The sequence below is a fragment of the Cimex lectularius genome, unplaced genomic scaffold, assembly GCF_000648675.2.
Source record: "Cimex lectularius strain Harlan isolate CLEC.00 unplaced genomic scaffold, Clec_2.1 scaffold43, whole genome shotgun sequence".
Taxonomy (NCBI): domain Eukaryota; kingdom Metazoa; phylum Arthropoda; class Insecta; order Hemiptera; family Cimicidae; genus Cimex; species Cimex lectularius.
In genome coordinates this window covers 1,890,520-1,908,818 of record NW_019392661.1, presented here as the reverse complement: position 1 = coordinate 1,908,818, position 18,299 = coordinate 1,890,520, and the positions used below count along the sequence as shown (strand labels likewise).

Below are 18,299 nucleotides of genomic sequence, written 5' to 3'. Positions count from 1 at the left end.
ACCTAGTTTCAGGTCATCGTCCGGTCCTATATTAATTTCGCATTTTGAAAAATATATTTATTCAATTGATGTAACAATCAATGTAAATATACAGAACTTACAAAACCATCTTAAATATGTCTACAAATTGAATTTTTTACAGGCGATAACAAATTTCCTTGAAGAATGACCCAAACATAATCCCGGAGGTTCTCCTCTCGTTATCAAATACGTTTTTTTTAGAATGAATAAGACCTTCAAAAATTGAACTTAACCTCATAGTATCTGTTTGAATGTTGCAATCATCATTTTCCATTGTAGTATGTTGAACCTCTATCATTCTTCTTCTGAGTAATTGAAACTCTTTCTCAATTGTTTCAACATTCAACGTCAAATTTATGCCTACTTGATATTGAATGTTCTGGTAGTCAGATACCAGGTCTGGATTTTTTGCCTTAATAAATAATATTTTCATTGGTTTTTTCACAGTTTCTTATCTTCCATGAATTCTTATCTTACAATTTATTAGCCAATATCTTTGGATAGTTAAATAATTTAATAGTAGTATGTCTATTCAAAAGTTTAAGATGACTAAATTAACCTTCGAAAAAATCAAAACAAGTCATCAACATTCTTGCAAATGTGGTTAATATTATAAGTGACCTGATCTAAAATCAAATCATTCATTAGGATTTCTGCATATATATTTTGTTGTAATATTTAAAATAGCTATCCATACCAGAGAAAGAAACTAGATCAATGAAAAGGTCAAACAACACATTGATAAATAATACATATTGCTATGTTAACAAGGTTTTATGCGTTTAAGGTGAAGAAGCATCCGACGAAATTTGTCGTACAAGTGTCGAATCACCCCAAGCCGATAGTTAATATTAAAAGGTACCCCGTTATATAATAATAATGTGGTGTTTCACAAACCAATATCTGATAATTCATGGAGGGTTATTTAAGAACCCTGAGTTAGGTATGGAATGATAAAGAGGAACCTTTGACTTTTATCTGTTTTCCTTACAGTTTTGGGACTTAGACACACGGTTGAATAAAGACTATTCGATATGCCGATCCGAGAGTGAGATTGAAAAACATCGCATTGATGAAAACAGGGCCGGAAAGCCGATAGTGAAACCGTGCGACAATGGGATATTGACCCAAATCGGCGATTTGGCCCGAGGGGAAACAACCCTTTGGAACCCGCCAGCTATCCGAATTACACCCTTAATCTATTTCGCCGCCGCTATTCGAGTTTGGCGAATAATTTACTAGGGCCAAATGTTTGCATTCTAGAATCGGTTCTGTGAAACGGTGCATTTCAAAGACTTCAACAAAAACGTCAATAGTCGATTTGCGAAAATTGTGAAAATTCATTCCTTGGAAAAATGGCAAAAAGGAAGGAAAATTCAAAAGGTGGGGTTGGGATGGGAGGTTGGTGTCCGAGTGGATCGAGGTGATAGCTCAAGTGGTAGAGCAGCGGCGTATCTACCCGAAGATCGTGGGTTCGAATCCCGCTCGTGACACTGACTTTTTTATCTCAACTAAAAACCTTAATTAATTGAAAGATATTAATGGTCAAGCGGACCACGTAAACTAGTGAATTCCTTGGAACGTTGAACTCCTGAAGGAAAACTTGGGCAATTTCAAACCGATTCGCAAAGATTTTATCCAATATTCAACTTCAGAAAATATCGACTTGTTTTCACTTTTCTTTTCAAGCCACTTTCCCACTTTTTATAAAATACATTAACAAAACAATAAACATTTCTGTAGCCTTCACATGCTTCAAAACCGTCACTGTTTTCTCAATTATAAGTTTTTTCCCTGAAAGGTTTTTATCTAGACTTTGATCTGTAGTTCAATATACTAAATTCATAACATTATCAAATTACTGCCTGAATCTCCGAAAATGCAAAGTAGTTTAATAATAAACTAATACAGTATAATTAAAGTAATAGGGTGAGACATTAAAAAATGCCTGTTTTTCTTGCTAATTTCGACTGGTAGAACTGTCTGATTGCTGTCCAGCTTTCTCGGTTTTGGGGTTTCTCCAATATCCACTTTTCATCGCAAGTAACTATTCTTTTAATGAACCGAAGGTCATTTGGGTTTTTTAAAAGATCTTGACAAATTTCTACTCGTTATCATGACTGCTCAATGGTCAATTCATGAGTAACCACTTTTAATGAGGGATTCACTCTCCCCAAGTAACAGTTCACGATTTATGGTGGATGGGAAACTGCAAACTCTCTTGCCAATTCCCAAGTAATTTTCGTTGGGTCTGCCTCATGATGATTTTCGTCCCGAGGCTGATGTCATCGGCTTCAAATGTCTGAAACGTTCTGCAAACTGTACGTTGTTTTAAGGATTGTTTAATTCACTTCTCCATTCGTTTTCTGTGTACCCATTATGAAAAGGGGCATATTATTGATCTTGTCAACTTAAATATACGGTCTGGGCGTATATACGATTTTGCAGATTTTCCTCCGGCCAGATTGCCTGCTTTTTCATTACCAAGAACTTTTTTTGTGCCCAAGCACCCAAGATATTGTCAATTGTTATGTTTCCCAGATTTTGGATATTTTGAATGCATCTAATGTGGATGTGACCTACGTGCTAATGCTTTTAGGGCTATCTGTGGGCTATATGAGTTTTTTTTGTGCAGCCACTTTTAGATTTTTTGTGGCACAAATAGATAGCATGTATTTCAAAGGTGTTCTTCCTTAATGAGTTTAATTGGGCAAGTTTTGGGTTTGGGATTTTATTTGTTACCATTTACACTACTATAAACTAGAATACTCAATATTCCACCACGTATAACATCAACGCCAACAAATATATAAAATCTCAATATACACAAAAGGAAACACAACGAGATATCTACCAAGAATTATATATACATACATATATATGTATGTATATATATATATATATATATATATATATGTATGTTCATTTTGCCTAATGTACTGGACTTTAGAAAACAACTGAAATGTACTAATAGATGCGACACACGAATACTTCGGACCTTCTGCCCAAGAATTATATTAAACAGCTCTATTTTCTCCAAAAATTGTAACAGAGGCCCAAAAGACTTACTACCTTGTTCGAGCAAATTTTTCTTACCATGTGGCATTCCTACACGCTCTCTATATGCAGCCAAGGTATGATACCCTTCGGGCTTTGGCCCCATGTGGCTTATTCTTAGTCGTGTGAGTTCTTTTTTTTCCATTTTGGCAATGATATCAATAAAATATCATGTTTGAGAGTTGTAGTTAGAAAACGGCTACCGATTCTGTTCATTTATGCTGACCTTTTTCATTGATTTATCCCTTTAGTTGGCCGTATTCAAAGGAACTGAACATTCCTTTTCCAGGAAGCAGTTGAAGATTCCATTCAAATTACGTCAAACGTTCAGCACATTCTTAAGACAACATACTCAATAGTAATCTTTTTGTCTTCCTCCTCGACCACTGTCTCTAAAAACTCCACATTCAGCCGGTACTAATATTGAAATAAATCTAAAACGATTGCTCTAACTGGGTAGTGAAAACAAATATAAACTTTCTTCAGTTAGATGAAGTATATGAAAATTTTTAAGATTAACGTCTGAATGTTTTCTCCTTGTTTTTCCGTTTTATCAAAATTGATTATGATTTAATGCTGTATATAATTTTTTATTCTATTGATTCGTCCATCAGGTGTCTTATTAGATATTTATTTACATAACATGTCACGTGTTGTCAAGTGATGTTTCTCATGACGCCCGAACTGTCAAAACAATGCATTGTGTAAAGCACAATTGCCACCACCACGTTTAACATTCACACCAACAAACACATACAATCACAATACACACAAAAGGAATCATAACGTGATATCTACCAAGAACTATATAATAAAACTATCCTGTTACCTCCAAATATCTTAATAGGGGACTGCCTTGCTCAAGGACGATTTTCATATAGATCGAAGGCATTTCAATCACATGGAGCACATCGAGCAACTCCCTCAAAACTCAGCTGGACACACACGCGGGTCCAAAAGTAAGAGCTCTAGCTTATTCTTAATGGGGTTAGGATGATCATCGAAGACTACCTAGTGACCGACCTCTCGATATCTGAGAGTTAACGTTTTATTGCACTTTGGCGATAGATGGCTAGATCACGGTGGGTATGCCCTGAGGTTGGGACGTTCCATCCTTAGCAGATTCTTCCTTCTTTTCGGTACCTGAGACGTATGTGTATGGAGAAAGAGACAACAACCACCTGCTCCAACAAAAGCACATCAAGGCAGTCCACGTAAAACAAATTTATTAAAATAATGAAACTATATAATAAACCTTTATGTAAGGTATTGGTCGAGATAAAAAAATCAGTATCACGAGAGGGATTCGAACCCACGACCTTCGGCTTGATAGGCCGCTGCTCTACCACCTGAGCTATCGTGACTTCGATCCACTCGGACACCAGCTTTCCATCTCAACCCACCTTTCGAAATTTGAAAAATGGCAAAAAGGAGGGAAAATTCGAAAGGTGGGTTGTGATGGGAAGTTGGTGTCCCAGTGGACCGAAGCCACTCAAGTGGTAGAGCAGCGGCGTATTTGGCCGAAGGTCGTGGGTTCGAATCCCGCTCGTGACACTGACTTTTTTATCTCAGCCAATACCTTACATAAAGATTAATTAACTGAAAGAAGTTATTTGGTCAATCGGACCACGAAATATAATGGGTATATAACAAACGTTAGAAATGCTGCAAGATTGGCGAAACAACCTTCAATAAATTGAAACGAAGACAAAGTATCAAGCATTAATCCCAGCTCGAATTTATATTATCAACGATGATAAAATAATCGTAAATCTTTAAATGTTTAGCCAATTCACTTGATTTACGATTTCCCCAACACATTCGATTTTTAAAAGTACTAAACATTGAGACTTGATTTTTTTAAAAGGGGAAGTAAACAAACCATTCATCAAAATTAAAAATAGCCTAAAAGGATTTGGAAGGGACTGCGACTTTGATATTGTTCGAGTCGTTATTTCGAAACTACGATAAGCCAAGGTATTGTATTAATAAAATAGATCGTGTTTAAGTGTGCGCTCCTGGCCCTGATCCAAGGCAAGTGAGAAAACTAGACGCTACAGTTAACGCTATTATATTTTTAAACCGTCCGAATCATAATCAAAAGCCGTTCCTCTGTCTAAATCGCATGTTTGGACGCCTTTTGGATATGTATATTTTACAGGGCGTTTCTTAGTTTAACCAAATTATGAGGCGTTCGTTCAAACGATGATAATCGTGCCCTGTGAGTACGTGCAACTAGTAGAAAATTTTAAAAATGTTTGCTAGTGGCCGTTTGTATACATAGAGCCAATTGGAACAATTAGGCGATGAACAGACCCCAATCCTCAACATGAAAATAAGTGAAAATCATTCTCGTTAAAGCCATTTGAAATTCAACGTCAACCTCACGGTTTTACATCATTAACTCTCTTTGTTAACTAAAAAATTTGTATAATTTTGTAAATTTGTGTAAGTTCATCTCCAACATTTATATATGTGTGTGTGTGTGTGTGTGTGTGTGTGTGTGTGTGTGTGTGAGTGTGAGTGTGTGTGAGTGTGTGTGTGTGTGTGTATTTTCTTTTAATTTATTTAAATTTTAATTAAACTTATTGTTTGATCAGCAATTAGTTAACCATCGATACAGGAGAAATACATTATATTAGAAATTTAATTTACATTTGGAAAATAAACGATTAGCTAAAAGAATAGCAAGATACCAAACCACTAAATCAGTTAAAGTCAATAATTCTACTACACTTTCAAAATATATTACTGATCCCTGTTTCATTGGATTGAGCAAAAAGTGAAAAAAGGAATTTGTGCCAATACTAATAAAATAAGGAACAATTGATTTTATTGTAGTATGGTAAAGTTATGTACATGTTACAAAAATAAATAACTCATAATTTCCCTATTTTCTAATTGTCTTCGATGGAAAGCTAATAAATATTTCTTGGTTCGAACTCCCTCTATATATATTATTTTATTTAAAAATTGCAAGTAAACAAATATAGTGAAATAGCCATTCTTTTCGTTTCGCGCTCCGTAAATTTGATCGCTTTTCTCCTTTGTTCTACTATTTATTGATAAAAACTGGTTATTTATGCCATAATAACCATAAATCATTTTAAAGTTTTTCGGAGGATCTATGGATGAGGTCAACACAGAGAAAAAACTTCCTTTCAGTTTTCGACGAGCGTTCGACAGTTTTTATACAGTCATCTTCAGGGCCTGTTTTATTATCATATAAACACAACAATTAAAAACATGAAAAAACAATTGCACAAAAATTGAAAATTTGATATATCTTAATCTTACTTTAATCTTAATGGGGAAATAAAAAGAAACATGGTGTCGTGGGCACAGAAGTGCATTACGTTTTTTTTTTTTTTTTTTTTTTTGGTGGTCAGCATCTAAACATTATTTACAATTTAATAAGTTAAGAATTAAAAAATTACAACTATACGTAGAAGTAAAAACGTGGTCGAGAAAAGGTTACCTCGTAAAAGTCTAAAAAACTAGTAAACCATCTTTTGTTTTCCTGAAGAAACAACTTGAAAACAAAAGATGGTTTACTAGTTTTTTAGACTTTTACGAGGTAACCTTTTCTCGACCACGTTTTCACTTGTACTTATAGTTGTAATTTTTTAATTATTAACTTATTAAATTGTAAATAATGTTTAGATGCTGAGCACCAAAAAACGTAATGTACTTTGGTGCCCACGACACCATGTTTCTTTTTATTTCCCCATTAAGATTAAATTAAGATTAAGATATATCAAATTTTCAATTTTTGTGCAATTGTTTTTTCATGTTTTTAATTGTTGTGTTTATATGATAATAAAACAGGCCCTGAAGATGACAGTATAAAAACTGTCGAAAGCTCGGCGAAAACTGAAAGGAAGTTTTTTCCCTGTGTTGACCTCTTCCGTAGATCCTTCGAAAAACTTCATGTTTCCAGTAGGTCGATAACCCAGCTCATCGTTACATTTTCATAAATAATTTTATTCACAATAATTGAAATTGAACAAAATTAAACAAACGGGTTGATTTACTACAATATCTATCCTCTCTCAATATCTGCATATTTGTTCAATTTTTCCTTGGTTCTTTTCCCATTTTTATTAGGAATGACTTATTTATGCCATAAATATAAATGATTAATTTTATTCACAATAACCGAGATTAAATAAATGTGTGGATATTTTCATTTCTCACGATTACTCTGTGGTATCGATGAAAAAGCAAATTCAGTTGTTTCTCCCAAGCTTTCTGTCTATTTTAAGGTCATCATCGGGGCAAAAAAATCTTAAATATGTCTACAGATTGGCATAATTAAAGTTTTCACGGACGATTTCAAATTTCTTTTAAGACCAACTCAGTCCCAACATACGAAGAGCTGTGAAAGATCAACAAGGCCCGGTGTATGAAAGTATATTTACCTTTTATCTATTCCTTGTTCCTTAAAACCAATAAAAATTATCAAAATGACAAATAAGAGAAAAAAGGCAAAGAAGACCATACATAAATATTTATGTGGAAAACAATTTTAATGGAAATATAGCAAAATATAAGATTAGTGTTTTTATTTAAATAAGAGATAGTTTCCTTGATAAAAATTTCTTTAGTTTGAAAGTTTTACAAATTTAAAAATTGTAGTCATCTAATTCAGTTCCTAGATAGTCTAGCATCTAGCTCCATTTAAACCTTTTACAGTCTTGTTCTCGCAAATGGGGGATAAAAATTAATTGAACCTTAATCCCACATCTTTAACCTCCGAAAATCCACTTGTCCTCCTGTCTATTTCAATGGAAAAAATTCCTACCTCAGATAATGGTCGCTATCAGAGACTTATATACAGACAAAAGACTAAAGTGAAATCCCCATAGACGGCCGATTAGACAGTAACGTAAAGGCGGTACAACCTATTCCTTAGGTTACTTGGCCATTGATCTGCACTACCAAACTCACAGTTTACAAATATTTTTCTGAGACCGATATGGACATAATTACAGTTTGGGATCAGCGAGAAAATTCATTTTCTAGAAGATAGAATCCATCCAATGGAAAATACTTACGTTTCATGCTAAACAATCCACAATGATTGTCACGTCACATTTTGTAAAAGACATTTTTCAAACCAGATAATAAACATCCACAATACTTTAAACACTCACCCTAACGTCCAATAGCTTTCTTATTCAACATTCCACGTTTGTGTATTTTGTGGACCTCTGCGATAAACGATAAAAGCAGAGAGAATAGAAAGACCAGATAGGGGACTCGGTGGCCGCAAGGTTTAGTCTTTGACACGGCGCTCATCACTGTAAGGTAAAGGTCTCGGGTTCGAATCCAGCGGCCCTACATTCGAACCCGACATACTTACACATGGGCTTTTTTTCAAAAACACCGGCATCCTGAGGGTTTATATGACCTCTGCTGTTGCGAACCCTCTTAAAAAAAATTTTAAAAAATAAAAAAATAAAAAAAATAGAAAGACCAGAAAGATGTGAAACAATTAAGCTACAAATATTGTATAATACTAATAAAATACTTTTTTTAAATTTAGAAATCGTGAGATGCGGTCTGGTGTCATGCAGGTTTCAGAAAAATATTTTCTTTATTGTGCCAACGTTTCGATCTTTATTGAGATCATCTTCAGGGCTCAATAAAGACCGAAACGTTGGCACGATAAAGAAAATGTTTTTCTGAAACCTACATCACACCAGACCGCATCTCACGATTTCTAATTAAATATTGATTAACGGTCACTAATCACCACACATTTCTAATAAAATACAATAATAAAAAATTGTTTATAAATATTGGCTTTGAATTTTCAGACATCAAGTTCATCAAGGCCGTTCTACAAGGGAGTATCCTAGGACCAATACTCTGCACAGTCTATACCACTGTCAAACCTATGCACCCTCCTTCACGGACGTCACCGCAATCCTCTACTCACATCGTATCCTTGTAGCAAAAACAACTCAAAAATAACCCCAATTCATACCAACTGGTGAAGTCGGTCGCGCATCAAGCTAACAAAAATGCCAAAAAGTGATATTCACACATAGAAGTATCTGCCCAACAGTGCTCACACACAGTAAGGTACCACCACACATAATCATCTCTGCCTTTGGTTCTACTTGGGCAGCAGGCTTACAAGGAACATACACATAAAACAAAAATGACAAGAACAGAATCAAATATACAGGCAACTCAGACGCATACTACGACCCAAATCCACAATGAGTACTAACAAAACATTAATTAAAACGATTTGAACTTACGGAGAACTGTGGGGTTCAGCAAACCATCCAATATTCAAAGAATCGAATCCTTTCAATCTAGTCCTTCGTCGAATATTCAACGCTTCTTTCAATGACACTAACTAAACCATCCACAAAGACCTAGATGACCCAATTCTGAGGGGCATGATCTAAACACGATTCCACAACTTCCACTCTAAACTCTCCTCCCACACCGATCCACTAACCCAACGTCTTCAGTTTCCCATCAATCAAAATTCTCCACGCCGCCTAAAAAGTGGCCTTGTGACCTCCTAACCCAACCCGAAACCTCAACAACAATCAGGCAATGGCCGGCTCCTCTCCCCCAGCTCTATCCCCGTGATTTGACAAATTCCTGCCAGATCTTTTAGTAACAACTAATTGTTAAGTGTGTGTCTTTTGCGGAAAACAATAAATAAAACTTTAAAAAAATTATAAATAATAACTTACACCAACGAATTATTTTTATGACGTTTTCGAATTTGCGATTGCCATTAAATCCGTTTCTTAAAGTGGCACAATTTTTACTACAGATCCTGTATACCTTGTTAAGTAGTTGAACATTCTGGACAGGCTTTTTTAGCTTTATATTTTCCACCAAGGATAAAGTCTATGTTCGAAGTGGGTAAAAAGCTGTCATAACGTGACCTAACTTTTTCCCTTGACAAGCCCGAACAATTTTCTCCAACAAGAAAGGACTGAGTTAATTTCTGGCCCGACACGATTAAATTGCAACTAGCAAAGATTTTTTCGGCTGTAAAGTTAAACAAAGCGTAAGGAGCCGGTGACTTGAAAGGAGCAGAAGTGTAGTTACTTCCGTCATCATAAACATCCTATAAAAATTAGACAAGTATTCCCACTTTACAAGAAAAAAAAACAGGACCATTTTATCGAATTTCTCGACATTAAATTGGACAAGTCTCAGAAATATTAAACAGGTTAACAGACATCAAAAGGGTTTTTGAAAACTGTTGGTTTAAATTGAAAGACCGGCGGATTTAGTAATTTAAATACTTTAAGGAATTTTGCATCGACAATAGTTACATTTTACACTCAGTGTGGTGATTAGTGACCGTTAATCGATATTTAAATTTCGCCCTCGGGCCATGGGCACTCTCAACACGACACGCAAGAATGGCACAATTACACAGAAGACAAACACTTTGAGTGAGTGGAAATACTTTGATTGAATATAAAAAATATATTTTGCATTGTATAAATTTACTTTTCCACATCCTAAATGTATTTGTTAAATTTAAACAATGTTTGTAAATCCTAGGCCCTGAAGATGATCTCAATAAAGATCGAAACGTTGGCACGATAAAGAAAAGTTTTTCTGAAACCTACATCACACCAGACCGCATCTCACGATCTCTGACTAATTTTCCACTCTAACTTTCACTTCAAAATCAATATTCCCCGCCTGATTTAGGTGTAAAAGTCAAGAATTGGGGTAGATACGATTCAAAAGAATGTTTGGATTAATCCTTTCTTGATTGTTCGCGAAGAAAGAAGAAAGTAGTTCTTATCTACTTCTTGGGTTGCAATGAACTTTTAAAAATCAATTACTCTTGATGATTTCAAAAAGTCAGAATACTTAATAAATAGAACATTGTATTATTTAAGTGATTAAGCACAGATACAAGCAGTTATTCTCTAGATGCTTCTGTTCTGTAAAGCATCGGGTCATTTTTTGACTGGGTTAAGAAAGTGCAAAATTTGAATTATCCCGGGAAAATGTTTCATTTCAATTCACAGCCGGACTCTTCTTAAAAGCTGTTTGCTGGTCGAATCGGGAACATTGAGTGAATTGACCGCTTTGTTAAAAGCATTTCCGAGTGGTGGAAAGACTGCCTTCAAACCGCTAAAAGGCAAATTACGGACTTGAGATGATTTGCACCTTTCGAGGTGCTTAATGGTACAATGCCTTGCCTGTAATATTTCAAGAAATAGATATCTTGCAGATTGAAACAATCACGTGCGGCTTCTCAACTTTGTATAGATAATAACGGCTTGGCGACAGGGATAACAAGCAAAATTTTAAAAAATAAGAAAGCCAATCGCTTATTATATTTCAAATTTATAAATCTCAGTCTGTAAAGTTCAAATATCCTTCACCTAGAACCATGTGACTTAAAAACCTTATATTTTCGTGAGGTTGGGTTGCATTGGTATTTTTCCAGTACCGACGAACTAAATATAGAAACAAATTAATACAGTCCACTTAAAAATACTCTTTTTCATTTTTGTATTCACAGGATCAATAAGTTTGCCCTTTTCTTATGAGTCGTGTCAAGTTTGTGATACAGATCAATAGAAAACATCTGCAGGACAATATTGTAGTACTCCTGAGGGTTAGCAGAAGAAGAAATACGCGGTACCCATAAAAAGAAAACTGATATCGCGGAAGATACGTATATCAAAACGCATCAGTATTCAGTCTCGGGACATCGGATAAGTTTTATCCTGCGAAGGTAAAATTGACTATCGTCGGATGCCGCTTTGACGGATTCGCCCCTATAAAGTCAATGGGTGTACTTGTGCCCTTCTGATCGCAACCTTGCCTTTATGGATTGTATCCCATTATCTTCGAGCGAAACGAGCTGCGGCTGAAAACATTTTGACAGTAATTTCACTTAAAAGCGCGTTACATCATGTCACTTCGATCAATCAGGAGTGCCGTCTTTTAGTGAAATAATTCTTTTTTTATCTAGGAAAATTGGTCACAAAATGAAGTCCGGCCATTAGACAACATTTCCGATATGTTTTCGTAATGTCTTGTAAAATTTGCCATGAACTGGATCAAAACCACAAAAGAATCTATACTCAATAATTAATTGAAAAATAGTTCTATATTTATCTATTTATCATTTTATCTGCGAATAATATGTAGTTCACTTTTTATTTTTTCTATTTTCAAGAGCGTTTTACTTGCTGCTTTTTCCTGAAATTTAATCTTTTTCGGCCGGCTGAATGCACTGCCCATTGCCGGCTCCTTCAGTATTTACTATCTCGATTTTTTTTTTTAAATTACCTTTACCTTTCATGTTTAACCCTTCTGCACGTTATTAAAACGTCCTAAATCAATTAAAATACAAATTCATACAATTAAAACGATTACCTAATCTAAGTTTGAAGGGACTCAACAGTTCTCGATATAATGCTGAGACCCCACACCTACAACTACGCTAAATTTATGTAAGCCTGAGGTTTTTCGTCTTGACGCCCTCCCTTCATTAACGGCAATAATACATTCACAGAGAATAAAAATCACTGCATTCAATATCCAAAGTTAATCAAATTGGTCCCACAGGTCTGTGGGTTCTCGATATTCTACATCGTCTAGGTCCACACACCGCTCGCGCAAATAAATACATTCACGTAATCGATTAGTCACCAGGGATTTTGATATTAAGAAAGTGAATACCCCCTATTTCACTGCAAATATATACCAAAATAAATAACCTAGACTACTTGTCCGTGGGTACTCGATATTCCATCACAAACTCTCATAAACTTGAAGGTTCGCGCTAATAAATACTCTATCTAAAATGAATTTCAACCAAAGCATGAAAACTCCCTATACATTCTATATGCCACCATATGCATTATCTGGTTCAGGCATAAAATTCTTATAATAATTCTTATAACCACTATAAAGTATGCTTTGAAACTTAATATTATTAAAGTAATTTTCTTGCATTTGATTATAGTTTTGCTAATTTTGATAAATGCATTCAGGGTTTAGATATAAAAAAATTTTTTAAAACAATTTGCATAATTGCAATATAACATAATTAAATCAATTCTTTTTTCCTAAGCCGACGGTCGACCGGTGGAGCCCGGAGGGGATATCTCGAAGGGAAAGCGTTGTCCTGACCCGCCTGCGGATAGGCCACACACGTGCGACTCATGGGTACCTGTTGGTTGGCTCGAGTCGATCTAGGTGCCCAGCATGTCAAGTAGACAGACTCACGGTGTCGCATGTGTTGGAGGGGTGTCGCAGCTTGGCCCTGTATAGGGACCGAAATGGAATACCGCCGGGTTATAGAAGAATGCTCGAGCATGGCAGCGAATTCAAGGACAAACTTTTTAGGTTTCTAACAGATATTGGGATTATGGGTTGTATATAGAGGGGTATTTATTTTATAGGTTTAAGTTTAGCTTTAGTTTCTGGTAGAATAGAAGTATGTTGGGCGGCGGTGCAGCATATTATTTCAAGGCTCCACCGCTGCTCCGGTAAACCGGTTCGGGGCGGAATATCGAGTACCCTCCGACCCGGATTCCAGACAGAGGATATGCATGTGTGATTGGGTTTGTATATAGTAGTATGTATGTATTTATTGTATGAGTGAGTGTGAGAATGACTAGTTTTAGGGAACGTAAGGGCGCCGAAATGACCAAAGAAGTCGATGGCGCCCGACCAGAGCCCAACCTCGTAGTCGCTTATGTACCAAGGTGGGTGACTCCCCCTTATCTATCAGGGAGAGGCCAGAGGCCTCCTAGGAGGTCTCGCAATCCTAATTCTAATTCTAATTCTTTTTTCCTAAATGAAAGTACCTTTTATAACAAAAAGAAATATTTTTATGGGCGGTTTGTTGAAGTAATGAGCCTTCTAATTCGACAAATACCACAAATATTTGGTGTATTAAGCATTCAAACAAGCATAACCGTCAAAAACATATTTCTGCCGTAAAACAATATCGTTTTACTGTATTTTTTATTTTTATATTTGAACTATTTTTTCCATTACTATAATTAATTAATAAATTATTATTTGAATACCACTATTTAAAAAATTAAAAGAAAATTTTAACACTATTATATACATTTTTATTTTTAAGTAAATAACTGATATTATGTAATAATTAAAATTTTAAAAAATCTACAAAATTATAAATTTACAAGAAAATGTATTTTATACAAAGAAAACATTCAGTCATAAAGCGATATAATTTTACTAACGAATTGGTCGTATAAATATTAATTTCACCATTATTTTATATAATGTCGTATTTATTATTTTACAATAATAATACCAATATTATACATACCACATACATTCTTGCCAGAAAAACATTGTTTATTGGCGGTAAAAACATGTAATAGCAGTAATAATTCGGTAATTACAATACTCTACTTGTATTTGTTTACCATTATTATTATTTGCATTATTGAATTAGTTTTCCTCTCTAAATGGAAATGTGATATTAGTTATATAAGTGATAATTATGATGAAAACTTTGCAAAATGCTAGATCAACAATGAAAGTGCATTTTATTTAAAAAATATAGATAATTTTAATTGACATAAACTTTAGCGTATATGTTTGTTTCTTTTTTGTTTTTTCTGTACCACTTCTATTTAATGTATTTCTATTTTTTATTTTAAGGAAATAACACAGTACAGTAGAAAGCACAAGACAGAGCACACTCACCTCACCTTCTTCTAATCTTTTCTCTTTCTCTCTCTCACTCTTCTCTCTTTTGTTTTTATGTTTCCAGGCGAGAAGTGCGAGTACAAGTAGCTTTAGGAGCCTCAGTCAGGTACATTGGAATTCAGAGCCAAAACGGAAATCAACGAACTCTGTTCGGCCCCTAGGGCCTAGATTTACCTTTTTTTTCTTTCGGCTGTTACATAGTTGGTACAATTGTAGAATTTTTCCTCATTTTTATTATCTTAAGCTTTCGAACCAATCAAACCATTGCCAGATATGCAATCTTGACAAGCTCGAAATGCCAGCAAGTAATCAATCTGCAGTACAGTGGAATTTACAAGATTTACACAAAGCATGTTGATTCATGCAACAAGCACGATCATCTTCAGACTAGTTTGTAGTTTATAGTTTCTTTTACATTTTTTCGATTTTTAATAACACTTTTGTTGAACATTTTTTTAAGCATCTAGCATGAAATCGTGAATACATTTTTAATACATTATTTAAGATGATTGAAAAGTTTTTTTAAGATAAAACCATGGAATTTTTCTATCTAGTGTAGAATAAGTAGATTAAACATTCAGAGCAGTATATTCCGCTACAATTTGCACGATTTTTATTTTCCACTAGAATAGAATTTCAGAAACTCTGCGGTCAACTTTTTTAAAGAAATTTAAATGAAATCTTACATTTAGTAAAAGCAAAATTATTTCTCATTGAGTCAATATTTTAATACTTGGTAAAACCTTTATGAAGTTTTATTGGTGGTCGGTATATTGTTATTAGTATTGATATATTTCTTACCACAAACATAAATTAGTAAAACCGCTTGCCTAGTTTAGAATTAAATATATCTATATAAAATAGAACACTGTTCATATAAAATTAAAAAAATATTTTTCAAAAATAAATTATTAACATTTTATTATAACTGAGGAACCGCTGTGGGCGGGCGGTTGGCGTGTCACACTCCCGGCTCGTAAACCCTACGGTCGTGGGTTCGATTCCCACCGACACCCATTGAAGTTTTTCACGTTCCCCTTTCCCTTAAATACACAAATCAATTAGCCTTGTTTGGCTAATATGTAAAATCATAAGGCCAAAAATAAATAATGTTAAAAAATATTACCTATTTGTTGTCACTGAGTTATTCAACGATGTCAGTTTGATCGTTTTTTCCTCGTGTCCACCAACTCTTACGTTTGTTTAAAACAAAAACAAAATTGTCGAGCCTTTTTATAATTTATTACCACAGCTTTACAAGGAACTTTATTGTCTTTATGAATTTTACATTATAAAATTATAAAAGAGGAGAAGTAATCCATTAATTACACTCCTAACACAACTCTAATCACTTTCCTTACTAAAGAGGAAATCGCAAAACTATCGGTGCTTTGGGTGTCTAAAAGGATTGTCAGGAAGGGTTGGGGATGAAAGGAGTTAGATTTGGGTGTTGGGATGAAAGGCCAGGGTTTTGTGAAAGTGACTGTATCAACGTCTCGCGGTTTCGAGGACGGGGATTTGAACATCTGTGTTGCTAGTAAGGTTGTATACAAATTAGGGAGCTTGGGCAATGATTAGAAGGATTTTAGACTGGAGTGACTGAATTTATGGGACGATTTGTTGTAGACGTGATGGGTAAATGATGCGTTTGCTTTGTAGTGATAGTTTCGATCTGTTGTCAAGCAGTCTTTTGACTAATATCGTCTGTTTTTTGAGTCACATGCGTCCAAGTATGTCTTTTGTCGGTGCAAAGTCCCAAATAGCGGACGGCATTGGGTACTCGGAGAGGAACATAGTTGTAGATTGGTTGAAAGTTGATACGGCGAAGGGTGAACGTTATTTAGGTTGAATCTGATCCTTCATTTCTTGAATCATTCCCCAAACATGAAGTCCTGGAGGTTTTAAGGTCCCTCCTGGATCAGGTTTTGCGGAAAAGATTACTGTATCAAAGATAAACTTAAAAATATATTAGTATATTGAGTAATACACCAAGACAGCATTCAATTTCAGTAAGCCATTCGGAAAACGAATAACAAAAAAATTCTTAACAGATCAAATTCGGCGCTGGAAGGTCGAACGGCGTAATATTCATTAGGGAATCGCAACTGGCTGCTTTGTTGAGACAAGAGCTTTCCTTTGCCGGCCACATTAATCTTACTTCAACAAAGCATTTCGTTGTTGTTTCAACGAAGGGTGCTCCAGAGAGACAATGGCAAAGAACCGCTCTCGTTTGCAACTAATAAAAATTTCAGCCGGTGCCCAGAATCGTTATGCGGCATTTGTTGGTTTTATCTTTTCTCAGAAGTTGGGGAAACATCTCGCGGTGTCGTGCTGCTGATGCTTGCAATAGGAACTGTCTCTCACCTTTCAAATTCTTTTATTTTACCGGGGCATAGCGTGGCCTCGGAATTGGGTCGCACCAGTCGTAGTCGTAAAAAAAACAATAAACGCAATTGAAAAAATAATTACCTTCTGTCGAGTGAAAATAATTGAAACTGGGTCGTAGTGTCATTATTTTAGTTGTAATCTTCTGTCACGATGGAACATTCTACAAATTTCAAAATTCCTAACCATATTCATTGCAATCATTTTCTTGTGATTAGTTTTATCACACGTAAGTAAATATTTTCTCGAAAACTTGTAAAATCGCTTAAAAAAGGTGCTACAATGTTTAATATTTTCATTTGATTAACAACAGAAAAAAAAAGTCTGATTTTATATATCTGAGATACCATATTCCATAAGTCCTTGGATTTCTTCTTAATTATTCAAATCGCGTATAATCAAAGAAGACCGACATGATCAAATAACATACACACAGCTCATCGAAAGTACAACTCCAGTTTCCACCAGGGGTTTATTAATGGGGTCTCGATCTTGATGAAATCCTTCATCATGGAGAGATGATTAGAGGACAGGAAGGACCGCCTTCAAGGCTCAATCACCCCCCTCGCCCAACCATTCGTTAACCCCGTGAAACAGGAAAATCGATACCTTACCACAATCTGTAATTACGTTCTTCATAAATTAATAATTACAAAAATATATACACTTCTGGTAAAAAGAGAACCCAATCTTATTAATAAAAAACAATGCAAAACCCACAGATACAAGCACACCAATCAAAAGTGTATATATATCACTCATCCATTATTTTCATTACTAAGTTCATTTTTCATTATACAAACACAAATCAATAGAAAATGATCATATAAACCAAACCAGATTTGCTAAGAGGTAACACAATACAATAAACATAAGTCAAAAATTTACAATGTTTTCCCCTCATTTGGAGTCGTAGGAAGTGTTAGGATTGTTGCACCCTTGGGATGATTGTTATTTATTTCATGTGGACACGTTTCAATGACGAACAATTAAGCTAAGATGGTTGTGGTAGAGCCAAGGGACATGTAGTGCTCCTAGTAAGGCCTATTTATGCCCATATTGCAATATAAGTACCATTACCCATTTTTGAGGCAACTGTATGCCATAGAAAAGTACTAGTTGTT

The 18,299-nt window shown here is 35.0% G+C and overlaps 1 protein-coding gene and 1 non-coding gene across 5 annotated transcripts in view; one reads left to right on the top strand and one right to left on the bottom strand.

Annotated features, from left to right (window-relative positions):
• LOC106662559 (calmodulin-A-like) overlaps positions 1 to 18,299 on the top strand; it is a 212,965-nt gene that overhangs the window by 135,507 nt on the left and 59,159 nt on the right. For 2 of the 4 annotated variants that reach the window (XM_024224917.1, XM_024224916.1), the window contains one exon: positions 14,855 to 14,896. The exons of the other annotated variants lie outside the window; for them this stretch is intronic. In XM_024224917.1, the coding sequence (XP_024080685.1) occupies positions 14,855 to 14,896 (42 nt within the window). The remainder of the gene's footprint in view (positions 1 to 14,854; positions 14,897 to 18,299) is intronic. 4 annotated transcript variants of the gene reach the window in all.
• Positions 4,370 to 4,442, bottom strand: Trnad-auc. Its single transcript has one exon. It is a non-coding gene; the product is annotated as a tRNA-Asp (tRNA).